Source organism: Mastigoproctus giganteus, chromosome 2, assembly GCF_048544385.1.
Source record: "Mastigoproctus giganteus isolate SK-2022 chromosome 2, ASM4854438v1, whole genome shotgun sequence".
Taxonomy (NCBI): domain Eukaryota; kingdom Metazoa; phylum Arthropoda; class Arachnida; order Uropygi; family Thelyphonidae; genus Mastigoproctus; species Mastigoproctus giganteus.
In genome coordinates this window covers 231,566,825-231,591,552 of record NC_143576.1, presented here as the reverse complement: position 1 = coordinate 231,591,552, position 24,728 = coordinate 231,566,825, and the positions used below count along the sequence as shown (strand labels likewise).

Here is a 24,728-nt window from a genome sequence, read left to right as displayed (position 1 = left end):
AGCTGTCATTTCTTTATTTATCGAAATTTTTAATAATTTCGATTTGTTTATTTTTCAATATATGTAAATAGCGTCTAACGGCCACTGCATCACACACAGTGTTTGAATTAAAAGGCACTGGCGTTTTTTTTATTTATTATTATTATTACTTTTTGGTTTTAGGCTGTTTGTATTTTTTGGACTGAAATTTTTGAATAAATGTTAAAATTGAATGAACTATTGCTGTTTAGAATCCGATGATTTCTAAACTTAGCATAATCAAGCGCTCCCCCCTCCTTTCGATGAGAAAATAGTTCCTCTCATCCTCTGTTTATTGGTGTACTTCTGAAACTAATGCAAACCGATTTTATTTGAAGGGGGAGAAAAAGTTGTAGCATGATGAGAGGTAACATTTAACTGCCCTTGTATTCTGCTAATACTGTTCTTGTATTCCCTTGTAACTAGCTGTTATGCACAGCTAAATGCACACGAATCCAAGAGTGACTGTCACATAGAAACCCCCCCCCCCCTTCCGAATGAAAATCAGTTATATATTATTTTTAGAAATACTCAATGACGTTTTTAGACTGAACTTAGGATGAGGATTAGACAAAATTTAAATTTAAAAATCATAAAATCTAAATGGTAATATTCAGTCAAATTTAAAAATTTCAGCCTAAATATGAAAAATATGGTCCGGATGTCTTAATTGAATTGAAACACTCATTATATTACCAACTCCAGTATACTACTGCACAATTACCTGGGGGGTAATTGTGCAGTCAGATATAAAGTTTTCTAAGTAACGCAGACAGGCTGCAAGAGTGGCTCATGGGGTTGTTGTCAATGATATATAGGAATTTTGCTAGCATGGATAAGGAGGTGATATAAGGACCATTGCCTTGTATAAGGCAATGAGTACACCTTGAGTACAGCATACAGATCTGGGGGCCTCATTTTAGGAAAGATGTAAAGCTGCTGGAACGAGTATAGAGAAGGGCAACGAGATTAGTGAGTGGAACAAAGGGATACTGTTACCAAGTTCTGCAAATTGCAACGTCTGGAGACTAGGCACCTGCGAGATGATCTGATTCAGGTATATAAGGCCTTGAATGGTTTGAGCAAGTTCAATGCTGATGGGATTGTTCCTCTTGCTCAGGTTCTGCACCTGAGTGGACATAAATTCAAATTCAGTAAAGACAGTTGTAAAACAGATGTGCAGAAATTTGCCTTTAGCCAACAGGTGGTTGATTGCTGGAACAAACTTCCATCTGTCATTGTGGAAGTTGACAACGTAAAATAAATTCAAGGCAGGCTGGACTAGACAAGCATTTGAGTGAATGGATAGGTGAAAAGGGAAGGTTTTTTTTTTGTGACTGATGCTATATAAGCTTGCTTTTTTCTTGCCATCATATGCCTCTACTAATGCTAACTTTGATCTTATGTCTTTTTTTATGAACACCCCAAACACGAGAGGTATTAGAACCTATAGTACTTAGTTCCATGTTGGAGGTAGATAAGACGAAAGATATTTGTTGACATTAGACTTGAACTTCTGTAGACTGTAATTTTCAGGAAATACGTGTGAAGGAAGGTTGTTCCAGAAAACGGCAGTTGAATGAATAAACAAGGAAGATGAAAAGTTGGTTCTGTGAGTTTGAAGTTGGACAGTAAATGGATGTTGGCTGGTGGCAGTACGTGTTCGGACTGTTTTGAAAGGGACAGCGGGAATTATAGAAGCCAATTCAGAAGAACAGTGCCCATCGAAGTATCTGTAGAAAATGCATGGATCAGAAACAGTACGTCTATGAGACAGAGAGTGCAGAGACTCTGTTAGAGAAGAGTGATTAATTAACCGCGCCTCCGTAGCCAGGTGGGAAGGAGCAGCAGTGCGTAGCACACGCTTCTTGATTAGACCGGGGTTCGAGCCCGCCACCACCAAATACGGAGGATGCGGAAAGGTCAGGGAATGACCACCGCATATTCCCGGAGCAATATGGCTTTAGTTGCTAATGCTCCTAAAAACCAAATAAACAAACAAACAATTAATTAACCTAACTACCCTCTTCTGAATGAAATCAAGAAGCGTGGGAGAGGATTTGGGGGCACCACCCCAGATGTGGAAACAATAGTCCATGGTAGGGCGGATTTGCGATTTGTACAGTATGAGCAGCTGTTTGGAAGAAAAGTAACGCCGAGAGCGAAACAGAAAACCAATTTTTTAGATGCAGAGGAAGCAATATTTATAATGTGCTTGTGCCAAGAGAGATTAGAAGTCAGGGTAATCTCTAAATGAGATATATCATTTTGCCTAGAAATCGGAGTGTCACCAAAGATTAGCATAGGAGCAGAAGACAAGACTGAGTTTCAGAAGGATTGAAATCAACTAAGTGGTCTTTGCCCTACTGGAGAATTACCTGGAGATCGGCATTTAAGGAATTGGTAACGGATGTTTGAGAAGTTGAAGCTGATTGGGCAGGGCACGGTTCTCAAAATGGAAAGTAGAATGCAATGTGCTATCATCGGCAAAACTATGGATAGAATTTCCGGTCAGTGGAAGAAGGTCATTAATATACAAAAGGAAAAGAGTGGGGGAAAGAACTGAACCTTGGGGGACACCGGCATTACTGGAGAAGTTAGAAGACAGAGAGCCATCTACCATCACCCTCAGTGAGTGATCAGAAAGAAAACTGGATAACCAATTACAAAAAACAGTTAGCAAACCATAAGATGAAAGCTTGTTTAGAAGGCATTTATGCCACACATGATCGAAAGCCTTTGAGATGTCAAGAGCAACTGCTTGTGTTTCACCCAACTTTTCCAATGAATTTGTCCATATGTGGGTAACATAAGCCCGAATATCACCAGTGGATCGATACCGACGGAATCCATACTGGCGATCGTTGATCAGACGGAAGGTTTCTAGGTAGTTTTTAAGAGTTGGCTGTTAATTGATTTCTCCATTACTTTAGAAAGAGTAGACGTAATTGCAATGGGACGATAATTGGATGGGAGGGACTTGTCACCCTTTTTAGGAACTGGCTAGATATGAGCAAATTTCCAGCAGAAGGAGAAACACCTTAGGAATAAGAAAGTGAAAAAACGCGGCAAAGAACAGGAGTAAGTTCAGGAGCACATGTTTTGAGAACAAATGGAGAAATACCATCAGGACCTGAAACTTTCTTAGCATCGAGATTCGTCAAAATCCTTCTGACATCCTTTTGACGGAAGACCACAGGAGGCATTGAATGGAGTGTGTTGGGAATGGTGGGAGGTGTTTTACCAAGATCATTAATACATGAGTTGGAAGACAAATGGGACGCTAGTAGGTCCGCTTTATTCTTGGCTGAAGTGACAACAGAACCATCTGCTTTTGACAGAGGTGGGAGCAGAAATAGGCAAAAGTTGCTGCCAATAGCTTTGGCAAGAGACCAGAATGCTCGGCTACCATTAGGGCAAGAGGCAAGTTTTCTATTCTTAGCCCGTTCTAAATCTACTTTGGACTGATTAATAACTGATTTACGGTTGTTGTGAGTTTTGGTATAGGCAGAATATGAAACTGAAGAATTGGAAACAAGCCAATTAAAATATGCAACGTTCTTCTCTTGAACAGCTTTAGCAGATTTATTGGAAAACCAAGGTTTAGATAAAGGACGAGATTTTAAAGTGGAGTGTGGAATAAAGGATTCCATTTCTACAAGAATAATTTCACTGACACGACCTGAACAAACGTTGACATCAGAAGTTTTGAATCAGTAATCCGACCAAGGAAAAGAAGAAAAGAAATCTCGCAGGTCATCCCATTTTGCATTCTTGTAATGCCAAACAATACGAGGTTGGGAATAGCCATGAGATAAAGGCTCCATTGGAGAAGAGACAATCACCAATTTGTGATCTGAGGTACCTAAAGGACCACTCGCTTCGACCGTGTACTTAGAAAGAAGGGTTGTTTGTGAGAAAAAGATCAAGCGTGTTGGCTGTACGGTTGGGATTGTCCGGTATTCTTGTAGGTAAATGAACAATCTGTGCAAGGTCATTAGAAATTGCAAAAGCCTCAGCATCTCGACCAGCTGGGTCGGTGTGAGTAGAAAATGGAAGCCAGCTGGAGTTGTGAACATTAAAATCACCAAGGAAAATTATCTCACTGTTAGGAAAGTTGGACTGGAGAAATTCAAGTTGCAAAGAGAGGAAGTCAAAGAGCTCCAAGTGATTAGTGGAATTGGTAGAATGGTAGAGACATCAAATGAATTTGACACAATGAGGTAGAGAGATTTTAAGCCAGAGAAGATCGAAAAGAGGAGATTCCAAATTACCAAGTCTCTGACAGGGAATATCAGAACGGACATATGCACAAGTGCTATCTTTGAGGCGAAAGGAATCATACAGCGAATAATTTGGGCAACTGAGATGAGCAGTAGTTGAATCAACTGATAACTGAGAATCTGTCAGAAAAAGTACATGGGGTTTGGCAGACTGCAAGTGGAAATGGACATCGTTGAGATTAGAATTGAGACCACGTATGTTTGTGAAATGAACTAAGAAGTATTTGGACGGTTTAGATCTTTTCGCAGATAAGCTTACTCTATTAGGTTGACAATTCATGGTGTGTTCAATAGTAAGGAAAAGTGGGGGGGGAGGCATGCTGTATGAAGTAATGAAATTTTTGGATATGGTGTACACATGGTAAGAATATACTCAGATCATTGACATAACGTGGCCTCGACGAGCCTCCCCGCATACACACTACTCGGACTCCCTCCAGTCACTATCTGGCAGAGTAGAGATAGCAAGATTATACACTACTGATGCGGAAGCCTCCTAAAGAGTTATTAATAGGTTCAGTCCGGTGTACTAACTAGCGGCCGGCCTGCGAACACCGTTTTAGAGCTGTACCTTCGAAATGTAAGGAAGATTGGCTCTCGCCATGATGTTCATCATAACCTAAAAAGTCATCAGTCATACTGCATGATGGAAGAGATGGGGAAGGGTTGACCGGAACTTAGCTTTGGAGACTAAATATGGGTTCCAGCACTTCAAGCCTCCAATAAGCAAAGTGGTGGTATTGCACCAGTTGATGAGCTTATGTAAGGTTATTTTACTATAAAAGATGATGTTTTTTTTTTTATTCAAGTGGTCTCTTAAAATCTGACAACCAGAAATACGGCAATCGTTATTCCTTTCCCCCCCATGCGTCACATGGGCTATCATGTACGTACTGTATACTTCAGATGATGCACTGGATGTATTTTTGCCTTGTGCTGATTGTAGGAATGAATGGATAATATTGCAGATGCGCGGACTAATGCATCGCTACGTCGCTTTTCGTGGAGCTTTTTTTTTTTTTTTTTTGGTACCAGTTTACTAATTATATAAATCGTGAATTATTATTATTTGTTTATTATATCAATATCACAGGAGAAGTGTGTAATACGAGTTATATTTCAATTATTAAAATCCAGAAAGAAACAAGTTAGCTAATGTACGCAGTGCATTACATTTCAGGCGCTTTCGATATATATATATATATATATATTTTTTTTTTTTTTTTTCATTATCTGTGATTAATAGAAATGAAAAATAAATGTAGTTATCTCTTTATTAATTATTTATTTATTTATTTATTTTCAAATTTCTCACCCACAGGGCACGCAGACCCTAGATAATGGTGAAAACGCTGAGAATGAGAATCGATGCAAAACTAATATTAAAATATATACAAAATTTGGATTAACAACACAGTAAAGAGTAATTTCTTATACATAGACGGTTTAACTGTAAAATCAGTATTGTGATTATTCAATACCTGAAGGAAACGGAACAGAGGACTTCCAGGGTAAGTGTTGAGTACGAGTGACAGGCAGTGAAAAATTAGTTTTATATCGAGAATTCAAGCGGATTTGTCGTCCGGAATGAAAAGGAATTCTGAAACGACGACAAAGAACTCCATGGTTTCGACATTGAAGGGCAAGGCGATTTCGAAAGCATAACAGTTTAACGAATTTAATTTGAATTCTTTCAAATTTATGAGAAAGATATTCCTGTTGTGGAGGCCAAATAAAATCACACTTATCAAAAATGGGAAGTATAAAACAGCTTGTGGAGAAGAATTATAAGTTTGTCACTCTTGAAAATCGAGGAAGAATGCTTAATCCAAGAAATTTGGAAGTCAGATATTACATGATCAGTACGGGAAGAGGATGAAGATCACAAGGTCAGATCGAAATTGGACACATCATTACTTACAATTAGAGTTTCCAATATAATAATCAGTAAAGACGGAGGGTCCAACTGCACGATTCAAGCGAAAGCAACATTATTTACATTTTAATGGGTTTAACCTTCCGATGACCACGTCAAATGATCCTTAACTTCTGTTGGACTAACATGTTCTGTCTCTAGAAATTTCTGGTATCAATTCCAGTTTTAATTTCTTCTTCACAGTGTCAACTGTAAAGTTCACAAGCCATTTTCTACCCCCCATCCTTTAAACTTGTAATTTTTATTTTGTTTACAAATTTTCATTTTCATTTATTTTGGTAACAAAAAATTCTATTCTTATTTTTATTTATGTTTATGCTTTTTACCCTTTGGCTTGTGGTTTACATCAGAAATGAAGACACATGGTGCTATTTTGCTTGCAATCCTGGCCATTAACATCTGATGAGAGGCTGGTTTTGTAGGTTGTGTAACAACATCCTTATTTTATCAATTTTGTAATTATTTATTTCTTATTGTGCAAATTTTATTAGTTATCTTCTATCACTCACAGCAGCCCTCACTTGCTTTCCTTATTATTATTATTTTTCCCCTCGATATATATTCACTGAGTGATCACTGAATTATGACCACCCCTATGAAAACCGAATGCGACCCGTTGACCACGTGAGGTACGAGAGTGCGCAGTTAATCGACCTATGTAGCGTAGATAAGGTGTCAGTGGTTCAGTAATATTAAATCCCGAGCGTGACGGGTAAAAGGAAGGATTTATCGGACTCAGATTGTGGGAGCTCGACGAGCTGGTGCCTCGATTTCCCAAACGGCTGAACTGGTGAGGGTGTTCGAGAGCCGCCGTAGTTAAAGTGTACCAGGACTGGTGTTAAAATGGTCAAACAACGGCCCGACAGCAAAACTGCAAAGGTCAGCGAAAGGTTGATGTTAGAGGTGAGCGCTGGGTCCGACGACTCGTACAGGGCAGCACTATTGAAGAGTTCACTACCCAATACAACATGGGCCAACCCGGAACAATATCTGGCATGACCATGCGTCGCACGCACATATGCGCTATACCAGCAGCGACACCTACGGCATTCTCTCCTAACCATGGTTCATCGGCGTAAAAGACTCGCCTGGTGCAAAGAGCATGCAAGTTGGACGTTAGAAGACTGGAAGAAGGTGTGCTGGTCGGATGAGTCACGTTATTTACTCCACACCGTGGATGGTCGTGTACGGATTTGGCGTCAACAACATGAGGCTCTTGATCCATCATGCATGGTATCAAAAGTGCAGGCCGGTGGAGGCGGTTGTATAGTGTGGGGCATGTTTTACTGGCAGGAACTTGGACCCCTGGTGCATGTGTGAACAACGTATCAGTGGTCTCCACTATCGCCAACTGCTTGCTGACTATGTACACCATGCTATGTTACACTTGTTCCCGAATCGCGATGATGTCTTCCAAGATGACAATGCGCCGAGCCATCGGGAACTTGATGTGCAGGAATGGTTTGAGGAACACAGTTCTGACTTCCAGCATATCGATTGGCCTCCGAACTCCCTCGATATCAAAGGCATATCAGGCGTCTGGATACACAAATCACCTCCATACCTCCCGACATCTTGTTGAATCAATGCCACGTCGGATAGCTGCTGTACTGAGGGCAAAAGGAGGACCTACGAAGTATTAGGTAGGTGGTCATAATTCAGTGATCACTGTGTGTGTGTGTATATATATATAAACTAAGAAACTTATTTTTAGTTCATTTGGTCCTGTATTGTTGTTAGTTTACGCCTCCATCCTTCGTGATATTTCGCACAATTCGGATCTTGTTGCTACCGGGGGCGCCATTAAATTCTAATTAATTGGCTTTCTAATTCTAAATTTTACTAGGAATGTTCCTTCCACAGTACCCTCTTCTTGACTATTTTCCTTCATTTTTCATATATTTTTTTCATTTTAATTTGTTAAACTTTAGATTATATATATATTTATGCGTATTATAATAAATATGACAAATAAAACACACGGAAAGCCAAAGGCCAAAAAAGGAAGATAGCCGAAATATGAGCGAAACGTAGTAACCTTTAAAATAAAAGTAAAAATAAAAATTAAAAAATCAAAATGTCAAAAGAAGGTAACGGCAGCCTACATCAGATAAAGGTGGGGGGGGGGATAAATTTAGCTAAATACTTCAAATCGGGGAAGAAAAGCAAATATGCGATTAATAAAAATAAAATCTGATGTCGGCAAAAGTGGATATTGATACATCTGTTTTTACTCTTTAATATAATCTCTTATATATATATTACAGAAGTATTGACTACTGTTGTTGCAATATTAGAAGACAATAGGTGAACATGACATAAATTATGACAATCACCATGGTTTTATTTTGGTGAGAGTAGCTCTGGTCGATGACAATACTGAAGGTGTTGGCAAAAAGTCCATCTAAGGTGGTCAGAACGGGTGAAGAACATTTTATTTTATTAAAAAGCCAGAAGGAAATAAGTAAAACATTAACAAAACATTTAATGTGTATTACATTGTGAGGTATGTATAATGATAAGAAAACAATTACTTTTATATATTATTATTTAATCAATTGGTAACGAGAAAATTGGTTATGTATGTTTCATTTTCATTAATCACAGAAAGGGGGGGGGAATAAGTTTTTAAATCGAACTCATCTGAAATGTAGGGCACTGCGTACATTACGTAACTTGTTTAAATCGATTTTTAAGTGTAATACGATGCAGAGTTCATTTGAGGGAGGAAAAAAAAAACACACACACACACACTGTTACTAAACGTGAAAGAGATAAATGATTGGCAGAATCTCTTGAAGAAAGTTGCAGTGTGTCTGTCAATTTGTTTTCAGTATCCGGATCTTAAAGGTCAGTTGCAGAAAGCAAAAGTTTTTGAAGACGGAAACTGAAGACATTATAATAATTTATGTAAATAATTACTAGGTATGCTATCAATCCATTACCCCATGAAACGGAACCGATCTGTTATTACGTACGCGTGATTTCTTTTTTTTTTTTTTTTTTGAAATTTGTTTTTCCTTTAACGTAAACACAACCTTGACATTAAGTAAAACTGTATTAATGAACATGCACACCAAACGAAATAATAAAAGACAGATGGAAAAGTTTCCTTTCAGAAATGACCGTAGGAGGTGAAGCTGACGATGTCCGGCTTTGACGAATGAATGCACATTTGTCGTGATGTTATCCTTGTCAATCTTGCTTGAAAATCAGAACTAAACGTTATTAAACTTTTAGCTTAACTAAACGGGACAAGTTTGTGCAATTGTATCATGTTAGTATGCAATGAACCACCGAATTCGGTGAAGTGGCATCGTTTTTGTTACATCTCATATAAATTAATTTGTTATATTTCATATTGTGAAGCGTTGCTTTTTCGAGGTAGTACAATATCAGGGCAACTCGTTGTGAAGGCATTCACAAAGTACCTTAAGCAACAAAGAGCAACTGGATATTGTGTTCCTCGATTAAGGCGGCCTTTGACAATCTGTCCACCCATGCATTATGTACCATACTGTGCAACTACTTCAAAATCTCTGGCAACATCCTAGTTCTCCTTAGGAAACTCCTTCAGTCCAGGACCCTATGGATCAGAAATCAAAACCATAATCACCACATTCTCTGCTCCAGAGGGCTCCCACAAGGGGGCGTTCTCTCTGCCGCCCTCTTCGCCGCATCTTAGAACCCTTCCTATCAAACCGTACTAATTTTACCACCTACGCAGATGATATTAAGTTCTTCATCATCACAAAATGCCACCAGTCTCTCCAGTCTATTACTGTGAGCTCCAACCGACAGCTACATGAACTGGAAAACTACCTTCATGCGATTGGGCTCTCCATTAATAAAGAGAAAACTGCACAACTCTCTATCACCAAGAAGAAAAATACCAACGATGTGAACATCATTATAGCGAACTCTCCAGTTAAAAAAGTCACCCAACATAAAGATTTGGATATCATCTGGGACAAAGACCTCACCTTCTTGCCTCACTTTAATGCCACTCGAACGAAAACATATTCGGCTTTATGGGCAGTAAAACAAGAGATCTCCAACTTCCATAACCCGGACCTTATCATCAAATACATTCTTCGTTGCATTTTCCCAATTCCATTATCTGCCTCGACTATATGGTCCTCAGCACCCTCATCATACCAAGCCAGGTTCCTCTCCCTGGAATTCTGGATCTTGAAATGGCTAAATAGGGTTGCCGGGCTAACACCTACAATCTCAAAATCTGTTCTGGTCACCAATCTTAATACGCTTCCTTGGAGGTATCTCATCATCTCTAGGAACCTTCTTACCCTCTCTCAGCTTCTATCCGGAAAACTGAGGTCACCCGATATATGGGATATCATCGCCAGACCGTCCGACAGGAGAAGATGCCAGTCCAACACCTCCCCATACAGATCGAAAGCTGCGTCGCATGTCCTCCCTGGACAACATGTTTCCACATAAGTCCTTCCAAATATTTAATAGATTAGCCATAGACGCTGAGAAACTTTGCAAGGACAGAACCTACAGATCTTCCATTCTTGCAGACATGTATGCCTTAGTCAACCTCTAGGTGGACTCTCTGTGATGTCGCACCATCCACGCTCCGATGTATTCGTATGCACTTTTATGTGTTGTAACTTTATGTTTTTGTATTTGTTGTAACTGTATGTTTTTGTATCTTCACCAGTGGCTGTTTAAGGCCGTATATTGTATCTGGATCTGTATTCAATGTATTTGTCTGTATTTTATGTTTTATCTCTATATGTAACTCATGTCCTCTAGCTGCACAGCTGTAAAGGGACATTTCTTCGGAAATAAATTGATAATAATAATAATAATAATAAAATGAGATATAACAAAAACGATGCCACTTCACCTAATTCGGTGGTTCACTACGTATTAACGTGATGCAATTGCACAGACTTGTCCGTTTAGTGAACCTTTCCGTAGTTTGAGGCTTTAGCCCAAAAATTATCTTAGACGTTTAGTTTAATTACGAGCCTTTAATTTAAGACTAAACGTTATTGAACATTTAGTCTTGACTACGATCACTGTTAGACCAATAGCCACTGAAAATACTACCTTTTTTTCGGTACATTGTTTGTTCCTTAATAGTATGACTATTAACCATATAGTTCAAAGAAGCCACTGGCTTTCACTGCCCCTCCCCCACCAAAAAAAAAAAAAAAAAAATGTAAAAGTAGATAAGAAAATAGACAAATTACTGTATGCAGTATACCTTTTGAATTTCTTCTGTTATCCAGAATCAGCTGCGGAGAAATTTTAATATGTCCTATTAAAATTTTTATTTAATGTTTTAATGAAACTTGTTCCAGTAATCAACAACTCGTCGGTAGCTAAGAGAAATCTTTCTACAATCTAGTCTAAACCTCTTCTCCTGTAATTTCAATTTATGGCCCCTAGTTTTTGAATTCTTTATAACAGTGAAAATTTCGCCTTCATTCATTTTACTAACCTGTCTCAGAACCTTACAAATCTCAGTCAGGTTCCCCTCTAAGGTGAACCTAGTTGCCAAGCTTTCTAGCCCACATAATCGAAGTCTTTCCTCGTTATGTCGCCCTTTTGCTCATCTCACCATGCGAGTTGCCTGTCTTTGGACTCGTTCAAGAAGCTCGATGTCTTTTTTCAGATGAGGTCTCCATACTTTTGTACAGTATTCCAAGTGCGCCCTTACAATTGCCTTATACAGTGGGATTATGACCTACTATCTCTACAAGCTATTGTTCGATAAATCATCCATTGGACACCATGGTTTCCTGGCCGCCTGTCTGCACTGCTAACAGAACTTCATAATCGACCGTATCATAACTCCCAGATCCCTTTTTCATCTACAGTATTTAATTAAACTCCACCAATTGTATAAATTATTTTTGCGGTTGCTATTTCCCAAGTGTAATACCTTTCATTTGCTGCATGCATTAAAACAAAGCTGCCAATTTTATGATCATTCTTGAAGACTGTTCAGGTCATCCTGAAGGAGCACTGCTTGGTACTAATCATTAACGATTCTCCCACTCTTTACGTGTGCAAATTTTGACATCGTCCCTTTATCCCTTCGTCGATATGATTTATGATGTGAGAAACAACAATGGTTCAAGAACCGATCCTTGGAGAACCCCATTTCTGACGTTACACTAATCTGAAGAATATCCATTAATCACAACCCTCTGCTTTCTGCCCTGCATCCATATTAAAATCCTGTCAGTGATCTTCATAACATGTTCCAACTTATACAGTTACCTCTCGTGAGGGGCTGAGTCAAATGCCTTGCTAAATTGCAAACAAAAAAAAACTGTCGAATTTGTTCCCTGCATCTAGTTTTTCAGTAACTGTTAAAATAGTTTACTAGGTTAGTTAAACATGGTTTCATCTTAATAAAACCATGTTGTGTGCTCTTCAGAATGCCATTTCTATCTAAATGTGCCTGATTTGACTCAATCATTGCCTCCTAGATTTTCCCGGAACTTCATTTTTTATTGCACTCATTATGTTTGGCATTAGTAAACGTTGGTTACGTTACGCGGCGTGTTGCATTTTAGGTGCATTAGAATTTTATTTCTTAAATTAATTGAATTTTTTCTGTTTCTGTGATTAATAGAAGTGAAAATTAAATAACTAATTATCTTGTTACCAATTAAATACTAATTGATTCACTAATAATATATAAAAGTAATTGTTTTCACAGTGCGTAAAATGCAAGAAATTTCAGGTGCTGCGATGTTTAACAATCGTAGTATACTGTGAACTAGGGCTTGCATAAAACCGAGAAATTTCAAAACCGAGTTTAACCGAAGTTTACTCTTAAAACCGGTTTTAAAACCGATTTTCTCAGACTTAGGGAAAATAATTAAAAGCTTATAACATAGGTATTTATTTTATCTTGGGTAGATTGTACAAATCGTAATCAAATCTTTTAAACAAAATCTATCACCTCTTATAGTAAAAAAAATTAAAAAATTAAAATGCCCCAAAAAAGTAACCAGCTTGAGATTATACAAAATTACAAATAGTATTCAAATCCTTTGAATAAAAACTATCTTCTTGTATAGTAAACAAAAAAATAATAAGCCCTATAATAATAATAATAAATAAATAAAAATAATGTGAAAAAAAACAGCTTGGGGAAATTACTTTACTATTTATTGCTCAGCTTTTTTCTGAAAATGATCCTTTAAAAAACACAGTATATTAAGCATTTTTTCTGATAGATTTGACCTTATTTTTGTGTTAAAGAGACCAGTGATCGAAAACACTCTCTCAGATTGGACACTTGTTGGGTTAATGGTCAGCAGTGCGCTATAAACTTTCTCCAGCTTTTCACTTCTACTGCTAGTTGCCTCCAAAATTTTAAATTCTTTGCTGATTTCCAATTCACTCGGATATTTTGAAGGCTCTTCAGTTAATCTCTTTATTACACTATCATACTCTCGCATGAGTGTACCTCCAACATCGGAACTAGACGAGTCTTTTGTTTTCTTCTAAAAGAACAGTTCGTTTATTTTCAGTTTCTTCATTCAACGCTAAGACTCCTTCGGAATGTTTTGCAAATAATCTCTGATAAATCTCTTCAGCATGCTTTTTCAAAACTTGCTTACTTGGAAAATCAAAAGTTCTTGAACCTGAATCTTCTTTCCTAAACTTTTTGGGGTTGTGTAGATAGCTCAGCAAAGCCACAGTTTGGCAATTTCGTCTTGCATTGCTGCAAAAGGCTTTGGTGAAACTTTAAAGCAAATGGGTTTTCTGCTGTATCAAGCTTAGCAAGCAGAAATTCTATTGAAGACTCTGCTTTAAGTAAGTCTGTATCTTCTGAGGTTATAGCCTTCAGAATCATTTCAACTGGTCGCAAAGTTTCACATAGCAATTCAAGTGTTTTCCAGTCATCGTCAGACACAGCTTCAGTTGACAGTACTGCACATAGAGCATTTGGAATGCAATTTTTCAATTTCAAAAATCTCTCAATCATGTAGAATGTGCTATCCCATCTAGTCTTGCAATCTAATATAAGTTTATATTCTTTCCCATTAAATTTTGCTTTAACAAAATTTTGTAATATGTCATTTTTGGTAGGCGATTTTCGAAAAAGCTTGCAAATTTTTCTGACTTTGTTAATAGTTTGTGCAATATTGGCCATTGGATTGAAGAAATAAATGAGCTCATCGATAAAGTCGGTTTGATAAAGCATGCCTTGCTGTCTTTCTTCAACTTCTTCATCATCACTACTTTCTTCATTGTCTTTGGGAGACTCAGAGACTGTGGCACCATAATTGATTGCTTTTTCATAAAGTACATCTATAACTGACAGATGTATACAATGGGCTATACATCGTTGATGATTAGGCGTAATTTGCTTGCCAAACTTAATCATCATTGCTGCTCCATCGGTGGTGCAGGCAACAATATCCTCATCCAAGTTCAAACAAAATTCCTTCAAGTGTCCATTCACAATTTGCTCAGTTCTTCTGCTATCAAGTGAACCATTAATCTCAATAAGATCTAACGACCAATGATTGTCTTTTGTGAATGCACATTTATATTCATATACCTTTTTATTTTGTATAGACGTATATTCGTCTAGAGTCAATGAATACCGTGCACCCAAAACCAATGAATTTTTGAAATGCTGAATGAGTTCTTCTTTCTTAGTTTTATAATAATTCAGAACCATATTTTTAATTCCATTCACTGAGGCTGGTGGTAATTTATCGTATTTATTTCTCTGAAGGTGAAGGCTTGATTGTATAAACTGTCTTGGCAATTGAATTAAAAGAAAATCCATCTAAAGCAGTTAATTTTGAAATCTCTTCTTCCATAGATTTTTTAACGATAAAGTTTTCTAATGTTCTTACCATTTTTACGGGAGGTTCACTGTTATCTTGTTTAATGTCAATCTCATGCATTTTCTTTAAATGCAACATCAAAGATGATGTAGATCCCCCAGATGACTTCATTATCTTCTGACATTTCGAACATTGTGCTTCATCTTTGCTTTTTTCGAGAAAAATAATTCCATACATTTGATTTCATCTTAGACATATTAAGAGTAATAAATATTAATTAGTAGGAATTTATATCACCGACAATTTTAAATAAAAATATTAAAGATAACAAAGGCACAATACTATGTGTCACTCCCGCAAGCACTGAATGAAGAGTCTAAACGAGGCAAGTTTCAAAATTTTCACGAAAGAAATTTTTTATTTATTTACTTGCAATTTTTTTCCCCCAATTAAATCTATTGTATTTTCAAAATTACATAAAAGCTAAATTTGGTGAAGTTGCTTTTTGGAGAACATTTGTCCGCAAATTTAATAGGAATAAAGAAGCAAAAAACTTTCTACGATTGAAATTTGATGCAATATTCAGCGAATCTGTTTCTAGTGGGTAATCATCAATAAGGCGCGTTCCATAACTTGCCTGGCGAACAAGATAGATGGAACGGAGAAATGTTGAGCATTTTCTTTTACACTATCGCTCCAACTCACTCAGTCGTAAACGAGTACACCTGCATCGTGCCATGATGCAGGTGGGAAGATAAAATATACCCCTCCTAGATTTGGGCCACTTGCCCATGAGATTTGTACCTTAAAATAAAATAAAATAAAATAAAAAACATGTTTAAAACATAAAGCAGTTGAACGATCCAGACAAACGAACAAATAAAAGAAAATGTGCGCAACAAAAAACTACATTCGAGGGGTAACTAAAAAAAATATTTGAATCCGGTTTTAGAAGCTAGGTTTCGGTTTTAACAATTCAATATGAAAACCGGATTTAACCGGTTTGCAAGCCCTACTGTGAACGCTTTTAATGCACTTATTTCTTTCCGGATTTTAATAGATATAATTTTTAATATGTCCTATTAAAATTTTTATTTAATGTTTTAATGAAATTTGGGAAGGCTTGACAAATCTTTCTAAAAGAGCGAAATATAAAATTTCATGAAAATCTGTCTGCCGGGAGTCGAGTTATTACATGTGGACTGACGAAGAAAGAAATAATAATTGCCAGATTTCTATTGATCTGATTTTAATGATATTTGGGATGGCTTAACACATTTTTATAAAAGAGCCAAACATAAAATTATAAAATTTCATGAAAATGCATCCACTTGGAGTTGAATTGTTACATGCGGACAGTATATGCTAGCGCGCCTAAAAATCTAAATGTCACTTGGGGGGTACAACTGAATGCAATTTCATCTTTATATATATATATATATATATATATATATGTGTGTGTGTGTGTGTGGTAATCAGGTGTTATTATCTGTTAAGATAATAACATTAAGAGTATATATACAGTATGTACTTGTAAGTAGTAATTTTCGGTTAGTCTTTACAATCTGGTACCCCTTCGGATCGATCGCTGCGAGTAGCAGTAATTGATAGTTCGAGCCCCTCCTACTCGTTGCTTTCCTCGCAGTGATTGGAGGCTCCGACCTCTTCACTATATGGTACCGTTTTAATTAGTGCGTTTATTCCCCCACTTCCGGCTGTTTTAAAATCGGAAAATTAGTTTCTGACTTTAAAACGACTGCAAGGAGGAATAAATATTCTCCCCTTACTGCTGTTTTAAAATCAGGAAATTTTTCCGATTTTAAAACAGCCGCAAGTTGCGGGGGGGGGAATCACTCTAACGCTAAGTAAAAAACAAATTGTAAAGACTAACCCAGTTTTCTTATGCGTCGATTTAAAAAAAAAAACAAAAAAACAGAGCAACTGGAGCTTTCGATATAACTGTTTTCGGAATCTTAAAATGCTGATCAGTTTGTTAAGTAATCAGCCGTTACATTCTTTATCTGTTGTGGTTCCAGGAATTTCTGTCATATTCGGTTCTTTGCTACGATTTTGTCTAGTTTTGGCAATAAAATTTTGAGGAAAAATTCCCCCTCCCTTCTTCTGGATAGTGATCCTCCATAATACTTGGAGTTGAATTATATGATGGAAATATCATATAAATAATGTTCAGAATTGGATCTTTATGGTGGGAGTAACCTTGAATGCGACTTAACATACGATCCTGGCGTTTCATAAAATGTTTGAGGTTTAGCATTGTTTGAGTTTTGCCTATAACGGGCTAGGTAAACGTTTACTCAAGGAAAAAGGATTCCTAAAAATAGATAGGGAATCTTGAACTTTACTTAGAAACCGAGGCCAAGTAGATTGCATTTATGATATAAGCATCACGTTTCACGTTACGCCTCTTAGCAAACTAAGCAGAGCCTAGTTTTTAGATTTCTGTGTGTATTTCCAGATATTGAAAATAGCAAATTAACCATCGAGGAGAGCTCAGGTATTTATATTTCTTGGCTGATACTACCAGATTATCTACAACGCCAATTTATTCCATAGTCAAGAGGTCGAAGTCAAGCTTTAAACTGAGTGGGGGGTGGGGAGATTAGTTCACAACACTGTTTATTTGAAATACAAATATTAAAAGGAAATGGTAAACTGCGATTATTTATGCTTACAGTTGAATAATTAAAATTCTTTCATTCTGCAGTTTTGCATCGCCTAGATTATAAGGTAAGTAGAAATTATATTAAGTCAATTTTTTTTTTTTTTTTTTTTTTTGCAATGCTTTTCCAACGAAATGAATTTTCATTGAAATAAAACAGCAACATGAAAACGTATACAGAAATATGAGGGAGTTAATACTTTTTTTTTTAATATTTATTTGTGAAATTAAAAACACGCGACTCCTTTTGTCCTAAGTGAAAACCCATGACCAAGGTGAATAATTTCGACTCATAATTTCGTTGTAGGCAGCTGATATTTTCCTTCATTCCTTTATATCTTTTTTAAATTAAGCGTGAGTTGAGAAAATGCAGTTTTTAGTTGTGTAATATAGTTTGTTGATATTTATGGAAGTATTTGTTTCAGGTGATCCAATACGTCTGAGTCGAGAGGCAGTGCTCCTGACTGAGGACCGCAACCTGCGCGTCAAAGCTCTTACCCATAACGTACCCGTACGTGACCTTCCATCTTTTTTGCGATGGGCCAAATTAAGGTGAAGGTAGGATGACTTGATTCATTTACTGACCTTCATCATGTCTGCTAGCAAAGGTTAGCTCAACCGTGTTACTTGGAGAAGATTCACATTCCACGCGAAGTGTTTTGTATCCAAGTGCCAGTGGCTGTGACCACCATCTCGCCTAGGGATCGTCGGCAGCTGCACGCCAGAAGGCACTTCAGCGATTCGGGCCATTTACTTTGCTCCACAATAGTTCCCAGTGGAGATAATCAAAGAGGAATGGTTGCCGAAGTTATGGGTGACGATAATGCCTCTTGGTTTTAAATGCCAGTGAAGTTTTCAGGAGGTATGCAATTCACAACAAAGTGCCAATTTTGGACTTGACTGTCCTACCTTCTTCCACGTCAATAACAGCAATTTATTTCTCGTAAATCACCCCCCCCCCCCAAAAAAAAAGCATATCTCTTTACAGAAAAGAAATTTTCCATTTCACCCTTCCCCGGCCAACTTTCCTGTTTGATTTGTCTGATGTTTCAAATATTAATTTTAGAGTCTGTGTGTGTTTTATGCGTTTTTTCTTTAAATATTAGGCCAGATGTTTCTTTTGGAAAGTATGTACCCATTGTATTCCCCCCCCCCCTCAATTATATTATTGACCAGTGGCATAACACGAAATTCTCCATTAATTAATTTGATAATGTCAGAACGGACATCAAATTCTGCCAGGCTGACTTTCACTCTGTACATGTTATAGTTTACGCAAACTATATGAAGATAAAATAAATACTTGACTTTGTTAATTGCCTTTGCATTTATTGATATTTTTCTGTTTCTCAGTACAAGTCCTTTAAAAGATTTTTTTTTTTTTTAAGTGCTGTATATTTTAAATTGTAGTATAGAAATAATTACAGTAGAATCGAGGTTATCCGGAACATTTTGGGACCGAGGGTATTTCAGATAATCGATTCTGAACGCACTTTGTCTAAGCATAAAAGGGAAAAGAAGAAATTTTCAATTTCTTCATTTCCATTTTCGGTTTGGTATTTAATGGTAAAATTCAGATGTGAAAAATGGTGAAACTTAACGGTTTCCTCATCTTTCGAATAGCAGTAACCTGATTCGTTATGAAAACAACCTACACCTAATGTTCATGCTTTTTTGTTTGGTTTTGTGCATTGTCGTTAAAGATGTTCAAAGATTTGTTATTTTATTTATTTATTAAAGAATTTATTTTCGCACCTTTTTTTTGTATAATTCGTCGAACAGTACAGAAAAAGGCAAATATGCTGGTTGGTTATCCATGCCACGTCTGTATAATGCACCACAAAGTTTTTATGTATTAATAAATAAATTGTCTGCAAATATTAACTCTTACGTAAATTTTTATTTGTATTAATTTATGTAATTGTGAATTTGTAGGCTTTTTTTTTTTTTTTTTTTTTACAGTGAAGTTTGATATCTATCATATCAGTTTAGATGGTTTTGTACAGAAGTGACATGGATGAAATTTATTCTTCTGTGCATCAGTCGTAATGCTTCTTAGAGTTAAATATTAAAGTGATGAAATTAAGAAGTAACACCGAAGAAAAAACTTTTCGGATAACTGGGATTCTGCTGTATGAAAATTATGCACGTGGCAAAGTTTAATGAAAAAAAAAAAAATCAACTTTTATGGTAGTTATATTTCACTAATCCGATTCCTTTGGTTAAAAATATATAAGCTCAATAAGCACTTTATTAGGAACACCGCCCTCATATTCTATGAAGCCTTCAGAACAGCAGTGATTTGTCTCCGCATTTGAATTTTAGGAAATTATGGCCGTACAAAGTTTCGCACATTATATTTGACTGATGGTGGCCCTGTCTTAGAGGATAGTATGAGGAAGCAGATCCACATGCCCCTTCGGCAAGGAAAATAGGTCATTGTTACACTCCAGCACGAAGCGGGCATAGTGCATTATCGTGATGGGATGCACCTGGCCTACGACGATATTTAAGCACACTCTAACACATCCAGGAATTAGTCAACAAATATTAGATCCCACTGTATCTCAACATAACATGGCCGTGCTGTGGCACTTCCTGGAATGTTTCTGTGAAACAAAACAGATGCATCATGGTTTAAAATTTTTTTTCTTCTTATCATGGTTCCTAATCCAGAGTGTTATTCCAATTTTTAAATCAATCGCTATTCTTCACCCTGGCTTAGAATTGCACTTGTGCAGGCATCGTTAAGTAACTACAATTTAGTCACGCTTTCCACAATTTATTCCTTTCTTATGACAAAACCATACGTAGTATCATGGTTTTATCACTTTTCAACATAGTCATCGAGATCGTTCAAGCCCTTTATCCCAGCACAGTGGAAGACTAGTCTTTATAATGCAGAAAAATCACACCTTTACACAGAAACGTAAATTCATTCTGCATATTGCGACCTTTAACTTTTCATGTGATGTGCATCATCGTGTGGACTTGATTGTAAAATGGTTCCATGGAGTTATCGGCATAAATTTTAATGGTTTCGATATTTTTGCCACGGAAATCGAGCAGTAGCTTGCATCTCTTCCAGAGGCGGACTGGGTCAAAAATTCTTATCTGGGAAAACAAAGAATGAATTATAGGTCAGAGTGTAATATTGAAAATCACACCGGCTTCCGACCCACTGGGGTTTCTCTGGTCAGTCTTATAGCCAGTCCACCTCTGATCTTTTCCGATGTACATCGCCATTTTCAAACAGTTATCAAACACTCAACCGGAAGTTGAGTGCTGCCACCTAGCGATGTAATACACAGGCATCATCGATATTTTTCAAAATTCATATATACCAGTGGAATAATACGAATTATTAGCTTTGATACTGGAAAAACAAAATTAATAGTTACTTAGCAGTGCCCCTTTTTATAATTATTATTATGCTACACTTAGCAGTAAGTATTTTAATAAATGTAATTGTAGAAAAGCTGAATAGTATATCCCCTAAATAAACTGCAAGGCTAAAGGAGACTATAGTAATTCTTGTTTTTCTAGTTGCATTATCGTAAAATTAAAATCGAATTAAAATATATTTTTCACTTATTTCAGTACTGCAATGTTAAAAAAAAATTTAATCTGGTAACTTTTTAATATTCTGGAAACCTCTTCCTATAACTCCCGCATTAAGCACTGACTAGAGGTTCGAACCCACATGATCGCTTAATATGATTAATGATAATATTCTTGTTAAAACGATTAATTGAGAACTCCTGTAATCTATATGGTCGCGCGGGAGTATAAACTTGAACTTACCATTTAATTAATTGAAAAAAATATCAATATCGAATTTAAATTTTTTTTGAAAGGCATAACTGTGGCAGTACTAATCGCAGAAACTGTTGAATCTTAATTTAACTTAGCACAGATTTCATGTTTTGGGTTTATTAGTTTCCTAAAACAGTTACAATGCGTAAAAGATAGCAGTCTAACCAGTCAGCATCCTTTTTCTGAACAACCGTTTTTTGGAACAACCTCGCTTCATATGTATTTCCTGAAAATTACAATCTACAGAAATTGAAGTCTGATGTCAACAAGTATCCCAGGTGGGAAGGAGCAGCAGTGCGTAGCACACGCTTCTTGATTAAACCGGGGTTCGAGCCCGTCACCACCAAATACGGAGGATGCGGAAAAGGTCTGGGAATGACCCCCGCATATCCCGGAGCAATATGGCCTTAGTTGCTAATGCTCCTAAAAAAAAAAAAAACCAAAAACCAAACCAAACCAACAAGTATCTTTTTTCTTCTTCTCAACCTTCAACCCCCATACACGTTACTAAGTACTATTAGGTTACTAAAAAAAAAACTAAAAAACTAAAAACTAGTACTATTAGGTTACTAAAAAAAAACTAAAAGTACTATTACGTTACTAAAAAAAAAAAATCGAAGCCCATATTTCTCGAAGAACGTTTAGGCCTCACTGTGGAAGTCCTAACCTGAGTAACTGCACGCGAGAACTTTTAAACCATTTTAGGAGGCTAAAAGTTTATATATAATTTTCCAAATAACAGTATGGCATAATTCCCATTTATAAATGAATACAGAATTATTTAAATTATAGCCATATAATTTAGGTTCCTTCCTAGATTAATTCCTATAATTTTTATTCCTAGATGAGGAATATTTCTACCCTTCCTCACATGTCAAAAAAAAAAAAAAAATTAAATGATTATTGCAAATGCTTTGCAGTTGAAAAACTGCTTGATCTTTTGCTACTTATTTATAAACGATCTTTCCATTACGTTCGATTGACAGTAACTGTCATTCATGATAAGTAAAGACAAAGGGAAGACAAGACGAGAGAAATTTGGACAGCGTAGCATAGTTTGTTAGCTAATTGCCCAATCGCGTGAAAGTCACGGAAATGTTTTCTGTAAGGCTGTCCCTTTACTCAACTCTTGCCAAATATATATGTATATTAATATTCTTGTCAAAACGATTAATTGAGATAAAATAAAATTTTAAAATTAATAATAAAATTTAATAATAAAATTAATATTATTTTTATGCTTTAAATATATTTTTGGTTTAATAAACTGATTCAGAATGGTACTTATTTTTTTTTTTTTTAAGACATAAGACTTTCCCGATTCGAACCAGTTGGATAACATCGCCGTTACCAACTGCATAATACAAATGAAAGTGGCATTTCTTAGACCAGATTCCTCTTTTATTGTCCAGTTTCGGCGATCTTAGATCCATATCAAGCGTTGCTTTCTTACGTGCAGATAGAAATGCTATTTGTCATAGTCTTATTGTAGTGTACGTTGGATCTGTTACCAGAGTCCATAGTTGTACTGAGATGTCATTTAGGCCAGCTTTTCATGTATTGGGAATAAAACACACATCCAGTTTCCTATGTTATAGTGAGTTATTTTCACACCCACTCAGTTACCATCGTTCCACCTTAAAAATTGGTTGGTCAGGCCAGTTTCCCATTTTATCTTCAACGATATGCCGTAAATACCTGCTGTTGATACATGACACTATGCAATTAAGTTACACGAGAGTGGTGTTCCTCATGAATTGCTTGTTGAATAGACGTTATACTAGAGAATAATATAGTGGTATGCACAAGTTAAATGATAAACTAATTTTTTATCAATAATTCTATAGTGAATTAATAGAAGTTGGGGTACAAAGCATGTTGAATATAAAAACATCTTTACATAAAGTTATTTCAAACTTACAAAACAGTTGACATATAAAACCCTCATGGAAATCAACTCTTCTTTTTTCACCCTTGGCTTGAAAACGAGATGGATAAATTCGACTGCAATTGCATGTTGTGAAGATTAGGAGGGCACTCTTCCAGGAAACATAAAATGCCACGAGGACCTGTCCAAGACAGTCCTGAAGTCGCTTCATCACTGGATATTACCATAACTATAAATGTCAGACATATTCTACATTATCTTGGACTAGAATTCAGAGATTGCAGAGATTGCCTCGAGGGCGACTTCACAGAATTCACGAAAGTAGCATTTATGCAAAGAGATCCATACTATGCATCCTTTAGCATTCAATTTCTGAAATAAAATTACAGGAAATGGAGTAGTGCTCTTCACAAGTGAATCAAGAAGTTATCTGAAAAGAGACAGTCCGTATAATGCATGTAACAGTCAGTGAAAGGAAACATGATGTAAGCGGCAGTTTTACAGTATGAGCAAACATCATCAGCAGTAATTCTGCATCCCGACAAGCAATTTAAATGTGTCGTAGATACTGGCCCCAATATACGGATTTGCACTTCATTTTAATAAATGATAATACTCATCGTGGACATGACTCGTCCACAACATCATTACTTAGAGAATGGGAGTATAGTCTACAATGGATTATTTCCCCTATCTTAATCCTGTGGAATAAACCTTCTATAGCATTATAACCATTACTTCCGGTGGCTGTCACCCCTGCACATGTTATGAATTTATTATTTGATTCGTCAATACGAATCAAATACGGGAGTGCTATTCCTAATAAACTGTTTGCTGGATAGGTGTTATACTACAGAATAATCTTCACCATTAATTAGCATACGAAGACGTTTTGGGAAGAGTGTGTGTACTCTGAGAGATCAAATTCCAAATCATTTTCACATTTATCTAATATATGAATTTGGTGTGTTTGTTCACGATCTCAGACACCTCACTAGAGCTAGTGCAATCAAATTTTGAGCGGTATTCAAGTGGCCTCCTTTCATTAAAGAGAAGATGAAAGGCATGTGGGGATCCAAAATTTTGACTACCAGGGTAGTATGATGCTAGGTAACGTCTAGCGACTCTTAATGAAGTCTTCAAAGATCCTCTATCCACCCTAAGGCACTCTGAACTCCAGGGGTATGTCTACTGTGTAGTGCTAAGTAGGGTTTTTTTTTTTTTTTTTTCCAATCAAGTTTGTTAGCTGGAGGTAGAATTATGGGAGAAGCAATCCGTTCTCCCCCACTGGTGTAGTCAATGTGTGTAT

General features: G+C 36.6%; 1 protein-coding gene across 1 annotated transcript in view; it reads left to right on the top strand.

Moving 5' to 3' along the window:
• LOC150090239 (telomerase-binding protein EST1A-like) overlaps positions 1 to 18,687 on the top strand; it is a 311,345-nt gene extending 292,658 nt beyond the window's left edge. The window contains exon 20 of the mRNA XM_090390224.1: positions 18,141 to 18,687. Within this exon, the coding sequence (XP_090246350.1) occupies positions 18,141 to 18,271 (131 nt within the window). The 3' untranslated portion in view covers positions 18,272 to 18,687. The remainder of the gene's footprint in view (positions 1 to 18,140) is intronic.
• The last annotated feature ends 6,041 nt before the right edge of the window (positions 18,688 to 24,728 follow it).